The 25,232-nt window shown below is 43.0% G+C and overlaps 2 protein-coding genes across 2 annotated transcripts; both read left to right on the top strand.

Annotated features, from left to right (window-relative positions):
* Positions 1 to 3,684: 3,684 nt before the first annotated feature.
* Positions 3,685 to 8,454, top strand: otop1 (otopetrin 1). Its single transcript, XM_070851012.1, has 6 exons — positions 3,685 to 4,069; positions 4,347 to 4,483; positions 4,808 to 4,866; positions 5,093 to 5,223; positions 6,798 to 7,705; positions 8,284 to 8,454. The coding sequence occupies exons 1-6, from the start codon at positions 3,685 to 3,687 to the stop codon at positions 8,452 to 8,454; spliced, it is 1,791 nt and encodes a 596-aa protein (XP_070707113.1).
* Positions 8,455 to 12,265: 3,811 nt separating this feature from the next.
* Positions 12,266 to 13,654, top strand: drd5a (dopamine receptor D5a). Its single transcript, XM_070847396.1, has one exon. It carries the CDS (start codon positions 12,272 to 12,274, stop codon positions 13,652 to 13,654), a length of 1,383 nt encoding a protein of 460 aa, XP_070703497.1. The 5' UTR covers positions 12,266 to 12,271.
* Positions 13,655 to 25,232: the final 11,578 nt, after the last annotated feature.

Here is a 25,232-nt window from a genome sequence, read left to right on the forward strand (position 1 = left end):
TCAATATTATTGTCAGTATTGATGTTTAGACTGGAGCAGATCAGCATTTTGACGGCTGAGACAAGAAATGTGACGCATTGTGTTGAGTGTTTTCTAAACAGCGCTTAGGAGTTTTGAGTGGAACGAATGGATGTCTGAGAAAAGCCCTTTTTCATAGCTGACATTTTGGCTTTTTGTAGGAAAAGCTGTTAGGTAAACACTATTATTACGTGGCTTTTGCTAGTGCCAGTGCTACTGAGGCCATTCTGATAGAAAAATAGCAAAATAGTTTTTAAGCAAGTATTTTTTTTTTGTGTAATAAGCAGAATAATGTACAGCGAGTCGGTCATTACTGCAAAACGAACCCCCGTCAGGACGATTCAAGACATCACCCTGTTGGGGTTTGTTTTGGAATACCGACTGGCTCTCTGCACATTATCCCTCACGTAACATTTACAGCAGGTCTGTTTCCATTTAAATTTTGGCTGTTGCTATTTGTACCCAGGTGTCAGCATATTTGTTCCCAGAGTGGAATAGCCAATGTGGCTACACCCGGCCGTACGATGGAAAGGGTATAGTTTGTGTTTAAATGTAGCCAACTTTTATATTTGTGTCCCACGTTGGCGCCTTCACCTGTTGAGGTTCGTAGTTGGCACGTGAGAGAAGTTTGTCTGTAGACGTTAGTCAGGATGCTGTTGGTGTCCCAAGTGAAAGCAAAAGTCTGTTACCTTCTTATTATGTTACTTATTTATTATTTTGACCCGAATGAACAATCTTTTCCTAAACCTGACCAAGTAGTTTTATTGTCAAAACTTCATCCATTCACCAACAGCGTCCTTCCAAGGAGGAGTTTGTCGCCTTTTATACCAGCTCGAGTATAAAAAGCAACAGAGCGGTCGGGTAATCAACCACATAGCTACTGTCTGGCTGTAAACACCAGGGCCCAGAAACTGAAGCAGCTAAATGGAATTCAGCCACAATTTTTAATTTACACCTGTGCTTTTCCTACTCTGACATGTTCAAATGTCCTCTATGAAAAAGGCCTCCTGTACTCGTAGCTGTGTGACATCGGGCGTGTTAAGTAGAAAAACGTTCCACTGTTTATAACTGTGTTAATGAAACCAACAAAGTCTTAAAGTTATTTTCTTTCTTTTCTAAATTATTGACGAATATACTGACGAATGTAAAGCCTTCTGCTCATGTTCTGTAAACTATTTTTTTCTTTAATAAACTTTTATAACTACTTTCACTTACCGAAGTCGTCGTCATTGCTCGACGAGGCAATTCAAGATGCAACAGCATAAGAACTAAGGCTTTTACACTCTCTGATCTATTGCACGTTATCAGCAGTCACAGTCAGTTACCAGTCTGTCTGATCAAATGCAATTTAATATCCCTGCTGCAAATTTTATCTGAGTGTTATGATGCTCCGTGTTTTCACGCTGTCAGAGTGTGCAGATGTTCACTCATTACTGAAGCTGCTGTCATGGCAGATGGTTCATCTGTCAGTATGATGTGATGATCCTAAACACCAATAGCATACAGTACATGCAGGACTGTATGTAGGCCCATTGTATATTAATATCTGGTGGAGGCCATTTACTGGATCTTAAAGGCCTGTTTGTCACTAAGAAATATAATTATATTATATTTTTATTGTACATAAAAACAAAGAATTAGATGTTGGACTATATTTTGGACTATTATACATTTGGAAAAGATTCCTACTTTATTCCTTTCAGTTTGACTTATATCACCATTGTCACCATAATAAGTGTTCAACATACAGTTTTCATCAGAAGTCAGAAGTAATCCAGCAGAGTGAGTATTTTCTGAGTATTTATGTCATTGAATGATTATTGGAAATAAGTAATCAAAGTATTTTTAAACAATTCTCAATCTCTTCATTACATCATATTAAAAATGGAGAAAAAAAAGTAGAGGTTTTATTAATGATTAATATTTAAAGTATAAACTAACTGTCAATGTGTTGGAATAAAAGATATGACTACAATGAAGCTTTTACAGGGAATCACAGCTATTGATTTGTCCTCAGACTGTGCTCAAATCCAGTGAGGCTGTTTTTTTTTTTTTTTGGGGGGGGGGGGGGGGGGGGGGTTGTTCCTTTAGTGCAAACAACAGCGAGCTAATGAGAATACTTCCAGATTAAATCAAGATGCTTCAGATGTGATCAGACGCCCATTTAAGTTCCCTGATAATGAATAGATTTGACTACTTATTTGCCGAGTCTCGATGATCAAGTAATCGATAGGAGGCGGGTTGCAGCTGAGATGTGCTGTTCAGGAGCTTTGATCATCTCCGTTCAGTCCTCGTGATGCTGCTCGCGACAGGTTAATGGGGCCTCTCGCATTGTTTAATAGGAGACCAGAGAGATCACAATACAATATAATATAATATAATACACTATAATACAATATAATATAATGTACTAATGTAATGATACTAATATGAGTAAGAAAATAAACATTTCGGTAATTATTACTAATAAATCAGGGCTGATATTGTTCGCATTAATTAACCACAATAATATCCCCCTTTTTTTTTTTTAAAGGATTATTCAGTGTTTTTAAAGGTGTGTGTTTTGAGTGGCCCAGCAGGCCAGGGAGTCCTGAGGGACTGACCTGAGTCCTAAAGCAGAATAGGAGCTATTGTGCTGCGAGTCTCCATTCGTTAATTGTGTTCCACCTTTTAATTAGGCAGCTTTTCAGAAAGGAGCCAATTTATTTCTTTAATAAGTCTCTGATTAAAACGTGTGACCCCCCCACCCCCCACTACACCATGCCAATCACCTCTTAATCTATGTGAGCAGTCCTTCCATTGTTATGCTGATTGCGCACATCCGCCCAGCCTATTTATATTGAACCAGAGGTTACAGGATCATATCCGTAAGAGCTCTCAGTGCTGAAGGTCTCAGAGTTTTCCCTCTTGACATCCACTCACAAAAAAGCCATTGTGAATTTGACCCCTGAAACCCGATTCTTCTTATTTTTTCCACCTTGAAAGCAAAGTTTTTAACCACCACATCTCAACCACAAGTTGGACATAAGGGTCTGAGGAGGTGGCACTTGGATGTGAGGCGCTGTCAGGACAGGTCATTTGCCTCCAGCCTGCAAAAATCGCAGGTTTGTGAAATGTCATCTTCCTTTTCATCTCATCCAGGCCTTCATGCTTAACACCCGATAGCCACGCTGAGAGGATTTCAGCAGACTTGGACAGACTGCCTGGCAGCTGCTCTGAAGAAATGGATTTGGGTGAAGCTCGTTTTTTCTGTTATTGTGGATAATTCCGTGCTTAGTGTCGCTTCTTTAGGCAGTGAATGGTTGGCACGCCAAGCCCAGAGATCTCTCTGAAACATATGGGAGTTTCAGGAGGACGGGGGTCTGGGATCACCAAAGACTGAAACGCAATCTCCCATTTTCAGTGACTCAGCGAGCCTGTTACACGACCAGATATTTCAGTTTCAGGGTTACAAGATGACAATGGCATCTATCAAGTCCATCCTCGGCGAGGCTGGACATTGAAACTATGCGTGACCACTGAGCCGGACCTTGAAGATTGAATGAGCATGTTTGGCACGGTACCTATTCGTCTGAATCCCCACCTTGTAGCAACAGGTTACGCACCTGGCCTCCCTCAAATGCACTTATAGCGCGCGGCTTTGACTTTACTCTGCGATTTTTATACATGTCTCCCACCATGGTTGAGCACAGCGGCCTGGATATTATGTGTCTGAACAAGTACTGCCACAGTTCCTCCTCGTCGTCCAGCTCCGAGCACGACAAGAAGACTTTCTCCAAACTAAAGCTCAGTCTGTCAGGGGACTATCCGAGGAAGAACGCAGAGATCCTCAGCGGCCAGTACGGGACCAATGTGCTCCTGATCGGGGCGTCGTTGATGCTGGCCATCGCGCACCATGGCCCCTCCGTCAAGGAAGAGCACCTGCTGTCCTTCGTCACCTGCCTCATGATCCTCCAGCTGATCTGGATGATGTGGTACATCCTGGTGCGGGACAGACAGAAGAACTCGCGGACGGAGAAAGATGTCCACGCCACCACATGCTGGATAAGAGGTGAGTTTAGTAAGTTTACGCGCAAGATTGCAGCAGGAAATGCGTAAAACTCCAAATTGAGTTTTGCTCCTTTTCATACATTTTCTCGATCGCAGAGATGGAGGTCGGTTCTTTACGCGTGTCACCATCCAAAGTTTGTGTTTGACAAATTAAAGAAAACCTGGAGAACTGTTTGTTTTCACAAATAGCGAAAGATAACTTTGAATTATTTTCTTTCACCGGTGTAAAAAAAAAAAAGTGAATCAAAACGTGATGCTTATTTCTTTTTTCTTGTTAGGTGGCTTGACTCTGCTTGCACTCCTTTCACTGATTATGGACGCTTTCCGAATCGGGTATTATGTTGGCTATCAGTCTTGTGTGTCGGCTGTGCTCGGGGTATATCCTGTCATCCATGCAACTCACACCATAGCGCAGGTAAGTTTACAACCCCACTTTAATTTCAATAAAGTGATAATCTTTCAGCAGTGTTAGACACTGTGTCTTTTTTTTTCTTCTGCGCACCACTTAACCAGGTAGGTCTTTGAATAATGTGCTCTTTGTTGTTGAGGCGAGTACAGAGTTGCTGCAACAATATAATCCCATCATTGTCCATGTTATGTGAGTGTAACTGCATATGATGAGGGAAATCCTTCTCGTAAAAGCGCCTTAAATACACAGGCTTCCTGTTGAGCACTATTTTGGATAATTTCTCTGGCGTTTTTATTAAGACTGTTATGTTGTTTTTGCTGTTTTGTTTAGGTGCATTTTCTCTGGTTCCACATCAAGGATGTCATTAAGAGCTTTGAAACATTTGAGAGGTACGTGAAATATGTGATCTTTTACAGAACACCTCAGTTGTTGTCATGTCAATTTTTGTGAGTCAAAAAGCACGTTGTGATTTCATGAAACATCTCAGCAGCGACTGAAGAATGTGCAAAATACAGTTCACACTCATGAGCACCAAGACGACCTGTATCCTGACAGTGCCACATGCTATTAGATGACTGGTCGTCAACCTCGTTTTTCAACTGTTTCTCTCCTCAGATTTGGTGTAATCCATGCAGTGTTTACCAACCTCCTCCTGTGGTGCAACGGTGTGATGTCAGAGGCCGAGCACTTCTTGAACAACCATAAGAGAAGACTCTCTGCGCTGGGATACGGAAACCTCACTATAGGTGAGGGCCAAGGGGTCGATTGCTGGCTTGTACCTAGAAGAAAAGTACAATAATCCACTTGAGGGCTCATGTCAAAGGATGAAAGAAAAAAGGAAGGAAAGGAGGTTTTGCGAGGGGAAGGGAGGTTACCTCGGCAGCCCAGTGGGTCTTGTTTGTGTCGAGCGTCTCTCTATTAGGTTTCAGGAGACGCACAGTGTTGCTAGTGCTGAGGCCCCCTCCCCAGCCCTTTCCCCACACTTCAGCCACCACCACCCTCCTTGGCAACCCCCCGTTTGACCTCAGACGGCTTTGTCCCCAGGCTGCTTACTCCCAAGGGTGCTGCAATTACAGTAACTGATACATCTAAGCCTAGGGTTGGGGGGTTCGCCTGCTCCTCTTCATATCCGGCTGACTGTGAGGCTGGCTGCACCCTGACTGTTGTTCCCTTTTTAATTAAAGGGTGCAGTACCATAGTGGTGGCCTTTGGGGGGTGAAGGGTAGGAGGGGGTTAGCGGAGCCGGGGGGGGGGGGGGGGGGGGGCACACGGCAGGGTTTTGTTGAGATGATCTCTAGAGGGCAACAGCATTACCATAGTGTGTTGTGGTGTGCTCGACAGGCAGTGAGAATAAAAAGTGCATTGTCATCAACATCTAAGATGCTCAGGCGTTCGGCTAATGAGTGAAATTTCAGATTCAAATCAGTAGAATATGGCTAATGAATACTGAGCAGCAAGGTAGAAAGTTACAATGGAGCTTTGTGCTGCCAGATAGCCCATAACTTTATTAAAAAAAAAAAAAAAAACATGATTGCGTAATAGGCTGCTGCCACAATATAAAAAATCAATCAAAAGGGTCAGACTACCATGAATACTCTCGAAAGAAGTTGCTTAAAGAGCCTTATTTTCCTTTGGGCCGGCATTATTGTAGATCAGTGTCCTCAACCTGCAGTCATGGGACAAAGAGAAATCTGAGGGGTCATAAGATTATTATATTCAATTTCATTATCTAATGTTTGGCCTTGAATTATTGTATAATTTGACCCGTCCAGGCCTCTAAAACGATTCAAATAAAACAAAGTGAAGTGGACACAACTAGCAAATATGCAAAAATGTAAGATTTTTAGCAAATTAGAGTTCAGTAGTTATAATTTTGCCTTCAGGCTTTCAAAGCATTCACAGGTTAAGTCTATTAAAATAAATCACGTACAGATCTAAGACTCAAACACAGTCTTTCTGTGAAGTGCAGTATTTTCCACTTTGACTTGCACAAGTATTAGATTAGATTAGATTAGATTCAACTTTATTGTCAGTACATTAGTAGCAAGTGCAAAGACATATGGAAAGTATGTACAGAATATACAGAGTGAGGATGTTTACAGATGCTATATACATTATCATTTAGATTAACTTGTAAGATCCAGTCGATCAATGTTAGTCTATTAAATATTTACTAATAAAATAATCTTGATTCATTTACTCTGTTTTGTTGTTATGTTTATTCTAATATTTGTGTTTTTGTCCCTGCAGTATTATGTTCTGATGGACTGATGTGGTTTTGTTTCTCATGAGCACGTGTCTGTTTTTATTTGTTTTGCAGTGCACTCGGAGCCTCACTGTAACTGCACCACCAGTACTTGCTCCATGTTCTCCAGCAGCCTCTACTATCTCTATCCCTTCAACATCGAGTACCACATCTTCGTCTCCGCCATGCTCTTTGTTATGTGGAAGAACATCGGACGGACCCTTGACCTTTCTTCAAACCGGAAACGGCTGGCTACCAAAACGCAGAGCCTGACTTTGGGGCCCGTTTTGGGTCTACTTGCGCTGGCCAGCACCATCGGGATCCTGGTGGTCTACATCACCCACGTAGAAGGATCCCTCCAAACGCGCCACTCAGCCATTTCCATGTTCTACATTTACGGCATCGTCATGCTGGTGTTCATGTGCTCTGCTGGTGCTTCAGGTCTGCTTATATACCGAGCAGACCACATGCCTCTGGACACCTCCAAGAACCCATCTCGGCAGCTGGACACAGAGCTGCTATTTGGGTCCTCTATTGGCTCCTGGCTTATGTCCTGGTGCAGCATAGTGTCTGTGTTAGGCGCCTACAGCAGTCCTCCTTACCGCTGGACCAACCTCGTCTACTCACTGCTCATTGTCCTGGAGAAGTACATCCAGAACGTCTTCATCATAGAGTCTTTGTATCGCCAGCAAGCGGATGGGGAGAGGGAGGACCCAGAGTTACCAGCCTCTCCAGAAATCTTCTCGGTGACGTCCTCTCTGGCCCCACCGTACAACGGCATTATCAACCGAGCCTACGAGACTCCAGACAGGACCTGTGTCAACATGGAGAACGAGCAGGAGGAGAGTGGACAGGTGTACAGGTGTCCGAGGAAACCTTCGGAGGTGCCGCTGCCCGTGGGGAAAAAAGTAGCGGAGCCTCAAAACATAAAGAGAGAAATCCTGAAGAACATAGCTGTCTTCCTGCTAATGTGCAACATCTCGGTAAGCTTTTGAACTGTTCTCAAACTGAATGTAGATGAAATGAAGATAGTTTTGTGGTGTAAAACTCAATTCTTACTTCATCCAAAAGTTTCTGTTGATGGCTTTTCATCCACTGTGTTTATATATGAAGCAGAATTTACAGATTGTTGTTTAAAATCGGCTCTAATCAATACTTCCAGTTTGTCATCCATGATCTTATTCTTTTTTTTTAGAAAATAAAACTATTGCACACCTCCTGTCCAGCACCAAAGTTAGCCACTAGCAGGTGAACATAGTGGAGCATTTGGCAACTAAAGAGCCAGATAATTCCCTCAAGAGTTGGTGGAGACCAAAACAGGGACAAAAGGAGGGTGTTAGATACATTCATGAGGTTTGCAGACACGACTTCAAATGAATGCTAATGTTGCTCCGTGTCTGCTATATGTGCAAGTAGGCAACTGTTTTCCAACACGATAGCCACAACAACTTCATAAGGCGATGATATCGTTATTGTTTGTACAGCTTGTTGCGCTCCCCCCAAACGGCCAAGAAAAAAATCAGCGAAAACAGGTTTAACTAATTGAATTCCTTTCTTTCAGCTGTGGATCCTTCCTGCCTTTGGCTGCCGGCCACAGTACGACAACGGGTTGGAACAGGAGACGTTTGGATTCAGCATATGGACCACAGTTCTCAATTTCGCCATTCCTTTGAACCTTTTCTACCGCATGCACTCAGTCGCCTCCCTCTTCGAGGTGTTCCGCCGGGTCTGACAGAATAGCAGATGACTGACAATGCCAGATAACATGCACAGGAACACTTGTCACCGTCGGCTCCCGAGAGTGTCTCACAGCGCAGGTCAACCGTTCAGGAGGCAGTCTGGGTCACACTTCAACAGACTTGAAAGCAAAGCCGTGGAGACAAACAATACGCAGATCCCTCAGTGTGGGGATTACAGAGGCAGACGAACCTATTAGTCTACGTTCCTTGAAGAATTACCTTGTATAACACAAGGCTTATTAAAGATGGTGAACCTTTGGTTTCAAGAGTTTCAAAAGGGCCCTTTGTACTTTTTGTCCTGTAGTCAAATTTCAGTAGGTTTTCCTCACTGGTGCATCATGTAAAATGCACATGTGGATCTGACACGCACATTTTGTACTGTTTCATGTTAGTAACTTAGTGGATATAGTAGACTACTCTAAAATACTACAGCTAAGCCACTGAAACATCGGTTAGTCTCAAACATCTAATAAGGTTCTAGTACTGTACTTAACAAAGCCACAAGTGCACCGTGTACCACTTGACCCATATTTTATCTGCATGTGAAATGTTCAATACTGTTTATGGATATGGTTCTCATTTAAGTAGTTTAATGTAACAGCGTGCAACACCTGAGCTACGAAGATAGTGACGATCCTAGCACTATATTTTGAATTATCTTTATTGAGTTGGACTATAGTTCTCAGAAGTAGCAGCTGCCTCTCTCAGTCATTTAAGGTTCATCAGTGTCCTTTGCATGTTGACTATCTGTTCTGTTAGGTTGAAGGGTGAGTTATGTTCAAAATTATGTTACTAGGTAGCACTGTTTTGATTATACTGGGGTCCTGTGATGGGTATCCACATTATATTGAGAAATGATAACAAATTTACTGTCAAAAGATGTTTCCCTTCTGCTCCCTGATAACATTGAATGCTATGCTACCGCGAAAAGGAACTGGTTTCGTATTGTTCACATCAGGTGCATCTATATTGTTAAAAGTCAGACTCTTGGATTAGAACAGCTCCAGGTTTATCACACCAATATAAAACATACTGGTGGAAAAAAAACAAATGTTGCTGGGATGACAACTGCTACACCAGACCAGAGATTGTATGTTTACACCTGAAAGATCGGCAATAAAAAGACCCCATTCTTTTTTTTAATATAAAACACAGATATACTGTATTCTTGTACTGTACAATTTTATATCAAATCAATGTATAATTTAAGTCAGACGTCCAGCAAGTTCTCAACCTGGTGCTACCCACTGTGTGTGTTCTCATTATATGTGCCAATCTGCGGTAAAATCCTTGTTTTTTCGGTGCAAACTTTAATGTTATATCGTCTTTGTAAATGCTGTCTTGCTGATCAGAATCATTCAGACACTGTGATACGATTCCAATGAAATGGTGCTCATATGAAATGACGTGTACAATAGTGATGAATGTATATCTTTCACCTATTGAAATAAAGAATAGCTTTCTTTTTTTCATATGCGACACCTGCCACATCTCTTATGTTATCTCTTCTGGTGTTATCTGCCCGTCTTTACACTGAGGATCTCTTCGCTGACTGTTCCTGCATTTTCACTGCCTTTCTAAACGAGGCAGCAGTTGTAGTAGGCCGCTGCACCACAGGATGGCGCCACCTATTTATGTTTTTGCAGGAGTTTGATAGGACAGTCCTCAAGCTCGTGTACTAAAAGGGGGAAAAAACAGGTTGGTTTGCTGCGACATCACTTCTTTTTAAATGTCTGCTGAAAACAGAAGGATCTCAATAAAACGCACAAAGACGCAGTTAAATAATTAAAAAAAAAACAAAACAGAAATAACAGAAATGATCACAAAACCACAATTGTGTTAATTTGGGTTGTGAGTTAATATGAATTACTAATGATCCGGTAACTATTCAGAATATAAATATAGACCCACAATAACGTGATTCATATTGTTTTGTGATTTTATTTCTCGTATGCATCAACAATATTCAACCTAAAGGCATTTCAGACATTACCCCTCAGTGGCCTCGGTCAGACAGACAATTCCATGGGCATCACACTTTTAGCATGATAATTCATTGGCCGTGGTCACCACAGACATGACTAATGTCTGTAGTAGCACAGACATTAGTCATGTCTGTATGTAAAGAGCGGGTTGCCTCCTGACATGACATCCCGAGATTATAGGTTACTCCAGAGAATTTGGCATCGGGAGATTATTTTGACGTTGTGTCAGAACGATTTGACAGGCAGGCAGACACATCTAAAAATATCCGTGACGTTTCAAAGCCGGAAACAGCGCTGCTGCTGCTGCTGCTGCTGCTCCTGCACGGACACACCACGACGCGCAGTGCGCACGGAGCTCCTGGCTTTACATGCCCGCTGAGAGTGTGAATGTGACTCACCTGTTCAGGCAACTCCGAAAAGTGGGTGAGGTATGACCTCCAGTGTCAGAGGGCAAACAAGCAGCAGTATTGTTGTGACTTCTCTGATGTGGAGGGATGTATAGAAACCGTCCCTCTTGGAAAGTCACCACATCCTTATATGTTCCTATTCCTCTTGACAAATCATCCTGCAGCACCCTGACCGTATATGTTAACACGTACCATGCATCCTCTCTGACTCTCTTACCTAAACATTCACAGAGAAGACACACACATACATGTAACACAGCAGATGCACATAACATATCAGATACCACAGTATCCTGTGATAATCTGTGAAAGACTGATTTTTCCATATTCAAAAAGAGCCATTTGCTTTTTTTTTTTTTTTTTCATGAAGGCGCACTCGTCTCAATTATACTGAAGCTGAGAATGTGTGTTCAAACTGTTTTAGTGGTTTTACTATGCACTGGAGTCCCACTTTCTGCGAGGGGAGTAATAAAAGTATTAATCAAATTTGGGTCATTTCATGCTTCAAGGCTGTAAAACAGTATTCTGATAGATAGATAGATAGATAGATAGATAGATAGATAGATAGATAGATAGATAGATAGATAGATAGAGTGCTGAGTTGCTGAGGGGACCATGGAGAGATTATGCTCCTGGTTGTTTGCTTTTTCAGCACCATGGACAGCTCTGCCTGTGCTGTCACTTTTGGCTCAGCTCTCTTTAAGTCCTTGCGGTGTCTGCAACCGATGTGCTGCACATGAAACACGTTTAAATCCTCCCAGTAGCTGGTGTTAATAGTATTCTTGCCTCTATATTCTACACACAGTGATCCTACACCAAAACACTCCCTGCTGTCACTCGATCCTGTCACTGCAGTACTGTGTGAGGTCAAATATACATAATGCGCACTGGAGAGGATAGACATTCCACAACTGGCACACGGCTCTCGACTGACTTGGAGTTTGTAATTGCGCACTTTGAAACCAAACGACAAAAAGCCCTTAAAATGTCGAGGGCTTCCTCACACCCTTTTTTCTAACGCAGTACACTGGTGTGCGTAACAGCACGCACAAAGGAGGCGTGATGTTGTCTGCGCCCAGCCCTGGTTAGGTTAGTGTGTGTTAGGGACTCCCTCCTCACCCACGCCGCGCTCAGGATACCTTGGGCTGAGGGATTCACAGAATTAGCCAGGTCAGACGACCGGACCGGCAAGGCTGCAACATGCGCTCGCCACCGCTTGCTGCGTTTCAGCCCCTCAGCGCACCTGGCACGTCGCTCGGCTCAGTTTTGACGCGCTCACTGTTCTCTTTCCGTCTGTTTTACGCTCCACATCAGGCTTTCAGCCGAGCGGGTCAATGGGGACAATACGGTGAGTGGCTGATAACTGCGCCCGTCCCCGCGCACGAAGCAATGGACTGCAGTTTTACTTGAAGAGCCACATGGAGAACCCAGCCAAGTATCTCTCATCGGTGCAGGGGATTGACTCTGTGCCGGCACCCCTCGGAGAGATTATGTGGAACAGCACCGAAACGGAGGCAACAAACGACGGTGGGAAGGATATGGTGGTGCGTACGGTGACGGGCTGTCTGCTGTCCCTGCTCATCCTATGGACCCTGCTTGGAAACATCCTGGTCTGCTCCGCGGTGCTGCGCTTTCGGCACCTGCGGACCAAAGTCACCAACATTTTCATCGTCTCCCTGGCTCTATCGGATTTATTCGTGGCCGTCCTGGTGATGCCCTGGAAAGCTGTGGCAGAGGTGGCGGGGTACTGGCCGTTTGGCACTTTCTGTAACGTTTGGGTCGCTTTTGACATTATGTGCTCCACCGCCTCCATCCTCAACCTCTGCATTATCAGCGTGGATAGATACTGGGCCATCTCGAGCCCCTTCCGCTACGAGAGGAAAATGACCCAGCGAGTTGCCTTTGTTATGATTAGCATCACTTGGACGTTGTCTGTGCTCATTTCATTCATACCGGTCCAGCTAAACTGGCACAAAGCCAGCGATGACGACGTGGCTGGGGCGCACAACTCCTCCACGAGTCGGCAGATGGAGGAGAACTGCGACTCCAGCCTGAGCAGAGAGTACGCTATATCGTCCTCTTTGATAAGTTTCTACATCCCCGTGGCAATTATGATTGTGACTTACACCCGAATATACAGGATTGCACAAATACAAATCAGAAGAATAGCTTCCCTGGAGAGAGCGGCTGAGCACGCACAAAGTTGCAGGACCAACAGAATCGAGTGCCAACACCACAACACCTTGAAAACGTCTATCAAACGGGAGACCAAAGTGTTCAAAACTCTGTCGGTGATTATGGGTGTCTTTGTGTGCTGCTGGTTACCTTTCTTCGTCCTAAACTGCATGGTCCCGTTCTGCGACAGACCGGCCACAGACCGGGACGCGGGTCTGCCGTGCGTCAGCGAGACGACTTTCGACGTCTTCGTGTGGTTCGGCTGGACCAACTCCTCCCTGAACCCCATCATTTACGCCTTCAACGCAGAGTTCAGGAAGGCCTTCGCCAGCCTCTTGGGCTGTCGCAATTTCTGCTCCAGCACCCCCGTGGAAACTGTTAACATCAGCAACGAGCTGGTCTCATATAACCAAGACACCCTCATCCACAAGGAAATTGCGAACGCCTATGTCAACATGATCCCCAATGTGGTTGAATGTATTGAGCACGAAGAGACCTTTGACAGGATTTCACAGTTTTCTCATAACAACGAAAACGCCACCGACTCGGTTTGTGACTTGGAGGACTGCGAGGCAGATATCAGTCTAGACAGGATGTCACCGTTCACACCCAATGGATTACATTGACTCCACACCTTGTGTCTCCCCGTGCGTAACTGGATGTATTGATAATAATGCCATCGTTCATTCAGCTCCCATGTCCCACAGGCTCCTCGCCGCAGGGAGCCCACAGGTCAGGGCCTGCTGGGCTACTGAGCAGTGCCCCTTGCAGCTAGTGAGGGATCTAGAGACTTGCCCATTGACACTTCAGCAGGGGCGCATGTCTCTGTAGCCATCAGGCCACCCTGCCACCGCTTTGCGTCATATTTGACATGTGATGTTGTTGTCCTGTTCTGAAAAAAAGTGATGTGTAGGTGTTTATTTACATGACAAGTGAAGTCTGTGTTCATTTGTTCAAAGGTCCAGTGTAGTTGAAGCTGTTGTTTACGGGAAGGGTTTACTCAGAACGTCCGTCTCTCATGTCCACCTGTCCACAGGAGAAAATGTTTGTAAAGACTCACCTGAGGAATCATTTTGCGAACCTTTTTGCTGCTTACAAACCTCATGTGTACCCAGCGCCCGTCTTTCCACTGAGTATGAAAACTGAGGGCAGCCTTACAGACAGTGCAACCAAGATAGTTTCCACTCAAATGCAGTCATTTCAGCGCCTTATAGCTTATTCAAAGAAGAGTTTTGAGACAAGAAAGGAATGTGTCGTGTGGAGTTTAAGTTACATGATGCCAAAATGCAGTATTAAAGTGTTTACCCACTGCACCCACCCCCTGTGACTCCTCCAGCACACCTGCTCTGCACCACATGGACTGTTATGCAGTCTGATCCAGGCTCAGATGGCCGGAGGCTTTGATGGAGCAAAACATGATGTAAAAAGGCGCAAAGTTCAAAGCTATAACCATATAAAAGTGAGCCTGTTTACACTGGAATCACTAATCCAAATCTTATTTCAACAGTAAAACCTGTTACTCCTTTGTGTGATCTTTCTCATTGAGGCCAAAACTACTGAATGATTCTGCTTTATCAACCAGAGTCAGCTCTTACCGAACTAAGAAAAGAAAAGAAAGAATCAAGACCGTCCTGAATGACCAAAGATGCCGAGGAGTGAGTCAATTACTCCAACACAATAAGGCTACAGCGTTTTGTCAACTGGAGGGATTGTTTCTATAGACAGCCCACACACATGTGAGGCTAGTGGGCCAACTCAACTGGATGTCATACATCACCTCTCCCACACCTTTCTCTATCTTTGTACTGTACAGATGACCTGATCTGAATGTATACTACTGTCCTTTAAACAGTGAAGTGTGTCATCATTTGTCTAATAAAATGCTGTCATGCTGAGAGGAACAGACTGCTCTGGTATCTTCTTGAAGGTGACTTCAGCGTTCATGGGTTTCACGAACGGACAAAAGGTTGTACGCTCGGATGGTTCTGACCTTTAGTTTAACTTTCATTTTAGCCGTACTCAGCTGCGTCACGCGTGTCCACCTCAGTCCCTACTTCTTTTTAAAGTTTTTTTTTTTTTTGTGGCATTTTGCCTCCTTTGGACAGTTTGACAGCAGGGATTGACAGGAATGATTGGTAGAGAAACAAAGAGCGAGAGATGACATGCAACAGAGTCCCCCGGCGGACTCCAACTGGGGATATTGTGGTTTTATGGAGTGCTTTTTTTTTTTTGCTCCTTCTCCTCCATGACATTTCTTTAGACTGAGCTGTCTTCCACAGGTTCAGACAGCTGATATATTTCCTCTGGCAGAGGCAAAGAGGTTTTCCTACCGATAAGAACACCACAGTTGTGTGTGCATGCAAAGTAATAAAAAGAGCAAATCTGGGAGCAAAGGGCTCCCTGAAGTGGAGGCCAAGTTCTTTGTGTACTTCACATGCTCAGTTTAATTTCTCTGAACCAACATCATTACTTGATATGAAACTCTCCTTTTATACCAGTACTTAAAGCCAGTAAAACAGCACAATACCTCAGTAACAACCCACTGTTGAACTGCCAACAGCATCTGTCAGTTCAGCCATTCTGCCTGCAAAAATACATAAAACCCACTGTGTGCAAATCTCTCCACTGTTTCCATTTTATATAGGCCTTGGCACATGTGAGTTAACAGAAGAAATGTGTTTTTCTACATGAATAAATACATAAATATCTAAATGAAAACATTTATCTCAACCTATACGTTCTACCTGAAATTGTCTTTTATTCTGGATGCTCACGTCTTCACAGGCTCAAAGCTTTTTTCCTCTGTAGGAGCGAAAACATGCATATAGCAGTTGTATAGAATAAAGAAGAATAAAGTCTCTACCAGCACGGTGGTGCAGTGGTTAGCACTTTCTGTGTGGAGTTTGCATGCTCTCCCCGTGCTTGTGTGGGCTCAGTCCGGCTTCCTCCCACAGTCCAAATACATGCAGGTCACATTAGCTGGTGACTCTAAATTGCCCGTAGGTGAGAGTGAGTGAGTGTTTGTCTGTCTCTATGTGTCGGCCCTGTGATTGCCTGGAGACCAGTCCAGGATGTACCCCGCCTCTCGCCCAAAGTCAGCTGGGATTGGCTCCAGCCCCCCCCCCCACGCGCGACCCTGAAGGATAAGCAGTATAGACAATGGATGGATGGAAAGTCTGTTAGCCGATTATTTTAGGGCCCTTTTTGTCCATATTTTGCCTGCATACCACAGGGAAGCCATTTGCTGCAATATATTCATGTGCAGCATGACAGAGATGGTAATTAATCCTATAATCCAACAGTGTAACTCAGTTTTGCATTTTTAAATCTTTCTGTCTACTTTTTCTGAACCCAAGTTTCCGTTGCCTTATGCTGTGTTCACTGTCATTCATGTGACTTACACAGGCAGCAGAGGAAAATGTACTGAGAGCCTTAACTTAAAGGGGAACTCCACCAATTTTGCTCCACAAAGTCAGTCTACATGTGTTGGGCAGTACTAATGCATCTGTGTAAAGCAATTTGTGGCTCCAGAGGCAGCTCTGTAAATTCTGAATGAATTACCTAAAGCGTTGAAGAATACAAGTTTGAAAATGAACACAAATCTGGGGGCGTGGAGGAAAGAAATGAGCTTACGTTGCTCTGTAGGCCTGTAGCACTGCTCTTCTCCTGATGAGGCTACGGCTAAAGGCTACATTAACCCCTGCCAGTATAATAAGCCTGAATATCCGACCCAACTGCTGGCAGTCGAGTTGCATTGTGGGTATTATAAGCACCAGGTTTTGCCAAGGTAGAGCAAAGGATATAATAAAAGGGACAATATCCTTGGTTCTGTTGCATCAATTTTGATATTTATTTGAAAAAAAAAGACCGAGCAGCAGTGTTGCATGAACGTAAGTTTTCTTTCATGTAAAAATACCACATTACAAAAGTCCTGCATTCAAAAACACACTTGAATATTACAAAATCAAAATGTAGATGATATATGAAAGTAAGAGCATTCATTCTGTAGAAGTGATTTATTATCATATATCATAATCGTATATTGTTAATACTGATGCATCAATGCACCAGCAGTTTCCCACTCGATCTAGTTCGCCCATGTGTCTCTGTCCTCCTACAGCTGACACTTACCTCACATCCTCGTCATTTGGTTTACACCTTCATGTCCACAGCACACGTGCCACACAGCCATGCCACGCTGATTTCTACACTCCATTGTGCATTTGTGTTTACAGTCCACAGTCCCTTGCGTGGAATTGCTTTGCGTCACGTACGTATGTTGTGTTAGGAAGTTTAATCTACATCTATCAAATAAATCAAGCAAACTAAAAACTCCCCCTGACTCCCACTGAAATGTCTGAAATACTCAAGTACCTCTAGCAACAGTACTTGAGTAAATGTACTTAGTTACTTTTCACAGGGAAGACAAAACATGTCTCCTTTAAAAAGGTAGGGCCATCCTTGCTATAGCAGTTCAAACCATAAGCTAAAATCTGTATATTACATAACGTAGACACTGTAATTGAGTGAGGGAAATGTAATCTAGGCGTAGACATGTAAATGTGCTGTAACTCTAAAAGGCACCGCTGTTCTCCTGTAAAGTGTCTCTCCCACGCTTTTTCCAGAAATTGAATTAATCTGTTATTTTCACCTCATCAGAGGCACAAGCCGCACAGCTGCCTGAGGAATTGGATTAAATGGCATGTAGACGAAAACGTGTCAACTGAAACCCTAGACTGGTGCTTCAGTGTTGTTCACCTTTTACCTCCATCCCGTTGCTGATCAGTGTTTTCTCCATGAGATGACAGATGGGAGAGGACGGGAGGATCTGTGGATCGGGGTTGTGTCTGTCAGACCTGAAATGTAGGTGATATCTCGACAACAACGTGTCAAGCGGTGATTAAAGTCAAGATCGCAGATGACACTGGTGCAATTCTGAGCACTTTGGTGCCCCAATTTTACAAAACTGACCTCATATGGAGGCAGAAATTGAGGGTCATTATTTCAAATTTCCATAACGTCTGCATGAAGCTGCTGCAAATCTAATTTACGTATTTCCATAAAAACATATCATCCTACACTGAGGCTTTATTATTTTGCATTTTTGCAATCATTGACTAAAAGCATCAGCATTCCTACGGGAAGAGGTGTTTACTTGTTCTCTGTGTTGTGTCCTTGCGTTGTGGAGCAGATATGGAAGGTGGTTTGACCCCGATATTCAGCCGTGACAGGAGGGCTGGAGAGGAAGTGGAGGCAGGCTTAGGGGGGTTACACCATCCGTCAGCACGCATTCATCAAAATCACTTCCTTCCCTCCTGCACACACGTACATGCATACACACACACACACACACACACACACACACACACACACATTTAAAACACAGATGCAGTGCTGTTACAAAAGATTTGCTCCAAATTGCTCTTTGCCGTCTCTTTTCTCTGTCATGCACAGACTCACAAACACACACGTTTCTGTGAGTTTCACTGTCTCGCCTCACTTCTCAGCGTGCTTCCTCCTTTCTTTATCTTCAAATGATGTTGGTCATCCAAGGAAAAGCTGAGAGGCAGTTTGGCTTCCTGTTTTCCTCACCTCTCAGAAGAGCAGGGGCGAACACCGTGAGTGACCGCTTTGATCTTATTGTAGCTGCGTTAGTGTTGAGTGAATGAACCCCTTAATTACTGTAAATCAAGCTTGACCTATTTCATCAGATAGTCTGTGACTGACTTGAGAATAACCTCGCCAATATTAATGCCATGCCATCTCCTCACACACTTTCACGTTTCACTTTGCACCGGGGCTGCATTTTAATGAAAGTGTGTTTTATATTCATGGTTAAAGAAACTGTCTTGCCGGTGCTTCATTAAAGGAGAGACTTTGTTCAGATCACCAAAGCCATTGTTGCACATCTGTATAAAAACAGTTCAGCTTTGAAGATCAGATGGTTTACTCTTTGAAACTCCTTCTTTCACCCCTGGCTGCCATCTCATCCGCTTCCTATCTCTGACGCAGACTCAGGTTTTAAGTTACTTTCAGTGAGCTTGAATGGAGAGAAAGACTGGTGTCTCTTTTCCCAAAAGGCCACTGGTACGCTCCGTGTGTTAGCCCTGTGGCATTCACAAACTCTCAACGTCTGCTCCGTCCTCCTGATGCCCAAATATGCAAATACGGATTTGCCGCTTCGTTACACCCCTTTACTCACATCCTCTATGTTTCTCTTCACTATGAGCTATTCACTAACGCAGAGATGCTATAAAGGAGGAAGACACTTTGATAGGAATGATGTTTTAAAAATCAGCCATTGAACATTTTCAATATGTTTTGTATTAGGCCTGAACATGCAGTTTTATAGGGTGAATATGTAATGCTGTTCCACTTTTGATTGAATTAATTAATTTGTAATCCAGTCTAAAATGTGCATGTGAACATGTAAAGCAACATGAAATTCATACACAGAATTACAGAAACTTTATTCCTTTCTCAAAGGTATTTATTAAAACTATCATATATGCAACTAATGTGAAAAAAACACGATAAGGAAAGGAATCCGTGATCACAGCAGTTATCACCATTTCACTCTCTCATCTTTTGTTTCTGGCTCGGCTTGAGGCGGGAGGAAATTTTGTACTTCTGTGTCTTCATAAGATTAAACATTTAAGGACTAAATATGCAACAGTCAAAATCTAAGATTGGAGGAAAAAGAAAATCCTCATCCTTGGGTTTTCTCCACCATGAATTGAACAATCAGCCAGTAATTCAGTTAATCTGCTTCATCAGGACTGTGTGTGACGTGGATTGATCACGTTTCACTAACAGTGATCTGGACACACGAGCAAACAACCCACAGCTGTTATCAGGTTTTCATTCAAATACTGCTGATTGGTGTTGAGAGGTGTGCAGGGCAGCATCGCTCCCAGTCAAAGACGCTGTCTGAAAAAGAGTTTCGGGCCCTTTCAGTTAAAAGAGATGTCCTTATCAGCGTGATTATCAGCATAATGTCAGCACTGACGTTAAACAGCGATATTAAATCTTTGGGATTGTTCCGGTCAAAAATCCATTCTGCTCCGCATTGTAATAAGATCCTGCTGCAGTCGCCACGAGCCGTACCATAACTGTTCAGACAACACTGGAAACTGATAGATCCTCTTCCCATAATCACAAGATACATATCCACGAATGTGAGATAAAGATTTTCTAGTTGTGAGATTGTTTCTTTATGAGATGCTGAGCAGGAAAATATGTGATACCAAGTCATTATTAGGCCACTAGAGCTATGGAGGTCATAGCTACAATAAAACCCTTTTTAAAGATGCGGTAGGCAGTTGTTTCATCCAACAGCTCTCCACATATGCACGCACTTCAAAGGAAAGTGACGTTAGCAGCTTCAATCCCTGACCGTGATTATGATTCCAAGGCTGTATAATTCAACTGAATTATCATCCAGTTTTCTTTGCATGCTTGTGGCCCTATAAAGCCCTCAGAGATGCTATACTGTGATTTCAGACTCTAATGCTAGCTTGTGTTAGCTCCATCAACATGAACTGGAATTAGTTGCAGCCACAAACCTTTGGCTAAAGTTACGATTTGCAGAATGCTTAACTAGAAACAACATTTAACACAGCCTCTCATCGCCTGCTTACCTGCTTGCCACTTTAACACATTTAGATAATACAGGAAAATGAAGCTCGCAGCTTCAATCATCCTAATCAGTATTGTGATCCTGATAACAATATATAATATTACATAAATGTTGCTACTAAACTAGTAGCAACATTAAACACAGCCTCTCATTGCCTGCTTCCATGCTAAATCTGGATTTACAACCCATGACACAATGACACCACACGATCTAACAAACCACTGCAACACATTTAGATGCTACAGGAAAATAAAGCAGGCAACTTCATTGTGAAGTTCTCCCCACCTCTGAGACGCTTCGCTGATATTAACTTCCTTGAGTTCTTCATTCAGCCTCTCTCTTAGACTCCCCCTTCCTTCTTTGGAAAGCTTTGCAATGTAAACAGTTTTTTTTGCGGTGCAGGAATAGCAACTCTTTGTACAGGACTCCAGGGCCGCTATTGAATCAGACTTTCAACAGCATCTGAAGGGATGTGAACCAGCCTCTGCATTTGTTGAGCAGCCAATAAGAACGCTCTGTCTTTCTGAAAAGATCTGACTGGCCAAAGTATTTTCTAAAGCATGAAGACAGAGAAGTCTAGTTTGATGAATGCAGTGTGCTTCTAATCCAACCACATAAATGCATTTCTTTCTTTCCATATTCTATTGTATCAGATGAAGAGTAATCACTTAGCTATTGGTGGACAAGGCCAAGGTTGAAATTTGTGTGTCCAGGTCTTAATAGCTTGTGAGCTCCACTGGACGAATAACCTGCGCAGATTCAATATGAGAGGGAAGGCAATGAAGCAAGAGTTATATATTTTTATGGGAAGCATGAAAACATTCACTGTATGAGGTATAAAGTGCCCCCCACTGATCAGCGAGGCCTCGGGAAGAGAGGGCAATCATGCACCGAGTCTGAATACCTGTGGGCACAAAGAGCTGTAGGTCACCAACTCAAACGCTTGCTGTGGTTGTAAATCAATCATCTGGGGATGTCCTGTTTGGTGACTCAGCATCGCTCAGCATCTCCTCACTATCATCTATCGGGCAGTGATAATGGATTGCTGCTCTGCAGGAAATTAGAGTTCATATGCTGGGGTCATGTGCACATTTGTTGCACTTAGGAGCTGCACAGCGAGAGGCGCGTCTGTCATGTCAGTCTGATTGAATCAGTTATTTAGAACACTTGCTCAGATAAAGTGAAAATATCATGATGTGATTTGAAAATGCAGTGGGCGATAAGACATTCATGAATGATTCATCTTCCTAAAATTAAATGTAAAATTGACCTTAGTAGCATAACTAAAAATAGATTTTTAATCCACTGAATGTATCTTTGATTTGTCATGTTGGTATTTACACTGTTGCCCATAAAGTTGGAATAATTGTTCAATACCCCCAATTTTGTTAAAGCCTGAATACACAGTTTGCAAAAGTTAATTGTGGTTTAAGTTTCACTGTGATATTTTTGGAAGAGTTTGATCAGTAAAGTTGAGAAGATAAACACTTTATTTATCAAGAATAAATCACATTGTCACAATCATTTCATGAGAAGAGGTAAAAAAAACATTTTATTCCAACTTTATGGGCGACAGTGTATATATCATGTTGTTGGGGAAGCAGGGTTGCTCTGTGTGCCTATGGCTTGGTAAAAAAAGAAACAAATAGGATGTGAGAGATGTAATTAGGCTGATTACACATGGCAATCTTACATAATTATATCATTATGAAACATAACAAAGAAATGCGATCACTGCCCAGCTGTATCCCGGAGGTTCACCCTAACTACTGTGTCTGTGTATCCTAGAGGTGTGAGGTCCGCCGCCATCTTGTCAAAGGCAACGACTCAGCACCTGCTGTCAGACAGGTCATCCCCTTCACTTTAGCAATGATAAATGTGACAGCAATTACTGCAGAGAAGCACAATGATTCATTATCATAAACACTATAACTCCCAAGCAGACCTGTATGAGTCATTGTCTCACTGGTCTGATTTGTCTCTGTAATGACGGAAAGAATTGATTTATGAGCAGAGGACTACGACTTTGTTGCAGCTGCTTGGAAGAGATCGGTGCGAGAGACTGAGTGTGTGTCTGGAAATTGAAAGGGCTTTGTGAACAATATGGCAGTTTTTAGAATGATTATACGCTTGACCGCAGTTACTAAATTAGTCTTTTGGCTCTAATATTAATTTTACTTTACAAAGTGCTTTCACTTTTTCGATTTAGCTGCTGCCATATTCACTCAGCCCTTCAGGTATTCTTAAACAACATCCAGACGTCTAGTAAATGTTTTAGTATTCTTTTGGTATTTGGGGAATCGGTGGGTCCTGTCTGGTACAGACCGCTACAGATCACTGTACGCCAAAACCACTAGACACAGAGACAGTTTCTTCCCCCAGACCGTCACCCTGATGAACTCTCACTGACCTCAGAGTCTCAGGATCCACTGTAAATAGTCCCCCCCTGCACATTTGCAACTTTTGCACTACTTTCTTGCACTTTCTGCACTACATCTACCTCCATTGTATATAAAGACAAAGAGTTCTATATTGTTTATTACTGTACATAGAGAGTCAAGTTTCACCAAGTCAAATTCCTTGTTTGCCTGCTCAAACTTGGCATAAATCATGATCAAATTTGATCATCTGCGGTGCTACAAACCGTCTAACGGCAGTTTAGTCGCAGTTATCAAAGTATTTCAGTGTAATTCAAATGAAGACCACATTTATAGCTGAACAAGACTAAAAGTCTGCAGGCACACCACACAGTCAGAAATGACACCTGGATGTTGTTTTATTGTGAAACTACTGAACAACTGCACATTGACACCCCCAAAAAAGAGAGTTTTAACATAATAGTTATAGTTTTTATGATTATAAAATTGTTCTGAATTGAACTTGAGCGTTCCAACACATTTTCTCGCTTTCCTTGCCCATGTGCAGAGGGCACATCAACGCCATTTACTGTAGCTTCTGTTACGTAACAGCTGTTTGAACAGTTTTTAGCTCTGTTGGGTTGGGCAAGACAAGAAATTTCAACGATTTTGATAATCTTCAGTCATCTCCCAGCCAAAAATTTGCTGTTTCCAGTTTCTCAGTTGTGAGCATTTGCCAATAGACGTCTTACTTCTTGATACCCTCAGGATTTTTAACAAAAATATCATCTGATGTCATGTGTGATTGGTACATTCCTCACTGTGTCTGACGTTTATTAAAGTGCCAGTGAAAATCCTGGGGTGGCACACCAAAACCAAAACCAAAAACAATAACAGAATTTCAAGAAGAAAAGCTGTTGTAAGTACTGAGGCTAGTCAAGATCAATGTCAATATGACAGTTAAGGAATCACGTACTCTTTTATTAAGTGTTGGTTTATTTATGAGTTAGGAAATTCATTGTTCTAATAGGGTAGTTGTATTATACAGCTTTACTATTAGGGAGTACATTCATGTAGTGAACTAAACAGTTACAGGGAACAAGTCTACACAAGTTTAAAAGCACCACACAGAGGCATTTGATTATTTTCAATACAGCTTTATTCTGCTGTAAACATGTAACAGACTATGTCCACAATAGCATTGTCTTTGACAATAGACATTTTACCATAGCTCTGAGCTCATGCGTGCACACTGTGCCAGTCTTTCTTGAAGCCTCGTCTTCTGCCCCCTTGAAGAGTACGAGGGAAAAACTTGAGATGCTGCTGTTTGGGCCCTCTGATCCTGACTGGGAAATATCTGTGATGAAACATGAGGAAAATAAGTTACTCTGAATTTAAAATAGCAGCAGCAAAACCAACAGTAATAACATGAATAGCCCGCACCTGTCCATAGTAATCCCAGATTACAGTTGTATTATGGACCCACAGTCAGTTCTGTTCTGACTGTTCAAACTCATCTACCAGTAAACAGGAATAAGAAGCTTTCTGTTGTTGCACCAGGGTTCATAACTCAGTGTTGACACCTTGTTACCACGCGTTTATCCAGGTGAAGTTACTCTCTTGCCATTCATTTCCTCATGAGGGACCCTGTTCTCAGCTCATCTGTTGGTCCAGCAGTAGGATGAACAGCTGTGTCCTGCCTGACCTGCTGCCTTACTTCTTCCCTGTTCTCTGGACCTGTCGCTGCCTGACCCTGCTCTGTCCCTGTCTGTTCATGGGTTTGTCTTGGCCTGCATCATCACACATATGGAAGAGATGTCCTTCATTGTCTGCAAATTGCCGTAGCATCACGGCACAGGTACTGGTGATCCGACGCTAGTGGCCCTCAACACAAGCTAATGAGATGCTCAGTAACGGAGAGCAGCCAGCAGGAGGTTCAGCACAGACACAGTTTACCAAACACATACTATTTGTTCTAAAAGTAAGTACTGTTTGACTTACTTACCTGTTGGTAGTCTGGTTGTCTCAACAGCTGCCGTTGAAAATGACTTCCACTGTCCGTCTCTGAGTTTGGGCAGCAGCTGCTGCAGTGACGGCACATCTGACAATGAGACATTTTAGTCTTGCCCAATGTGGTGGACTGACTAACATTACCACTCCACTGCATCAGTCAGCTAGCTCTTTGCCAACACAAAGTGGAAAAACCAG

The sequence above is a fragment of the Pempheris klunzingeri genome, chromosome 2 (genome assembly GCF_042242105.1).
Source record: "Pempheris klunzingeri isolate RE-2024b chromosome 2, fPemKlu1.hap1, whole genome shotgun sequence".
NCBI classification, from domain to species: domain Eukaryota; kingdom Metazoa; phylum Chordata; class Actinopteri; order Acropomatiformes; family Pempheridae; genus Pempheris; species Pempheris klunzingeri.

What these genes read in the sequence shown, in the direction of transcription:
- drd5a (XM_070847396.1), top strand. Translation starts at nt 12,272, where the DNA reads ATGGAGAACCCAGCCAAGTATCTCTCATCGGTGCAGGGGATTGACTCT.
- otop1 (XM_070851012.1), top strand. Translation starts at nt 3,685, where the DNA reads ATGTCTCCCACCATGGTTGAGCACAGCGGCCTGGATATTATGTGTCTG. An exon ending in AGCTTTGAAACATTTGAGAG is followed by an intron (nt 4,867 to 5,092) that starts GTACGTGAAATA and finishes TTCTCTCCTCAG; the next exon opens with ATTTGGTGTAATCCATGCAG. An exon ending in ATACGGAAACCTCACTATAG is followed by an intron (nt 5,224 to 6,797) that starts GTGAGGGCCAAG and finishes TTTGTTTTGCAG; the next exon opens with TGCACTCGGAGCCTCACTGT.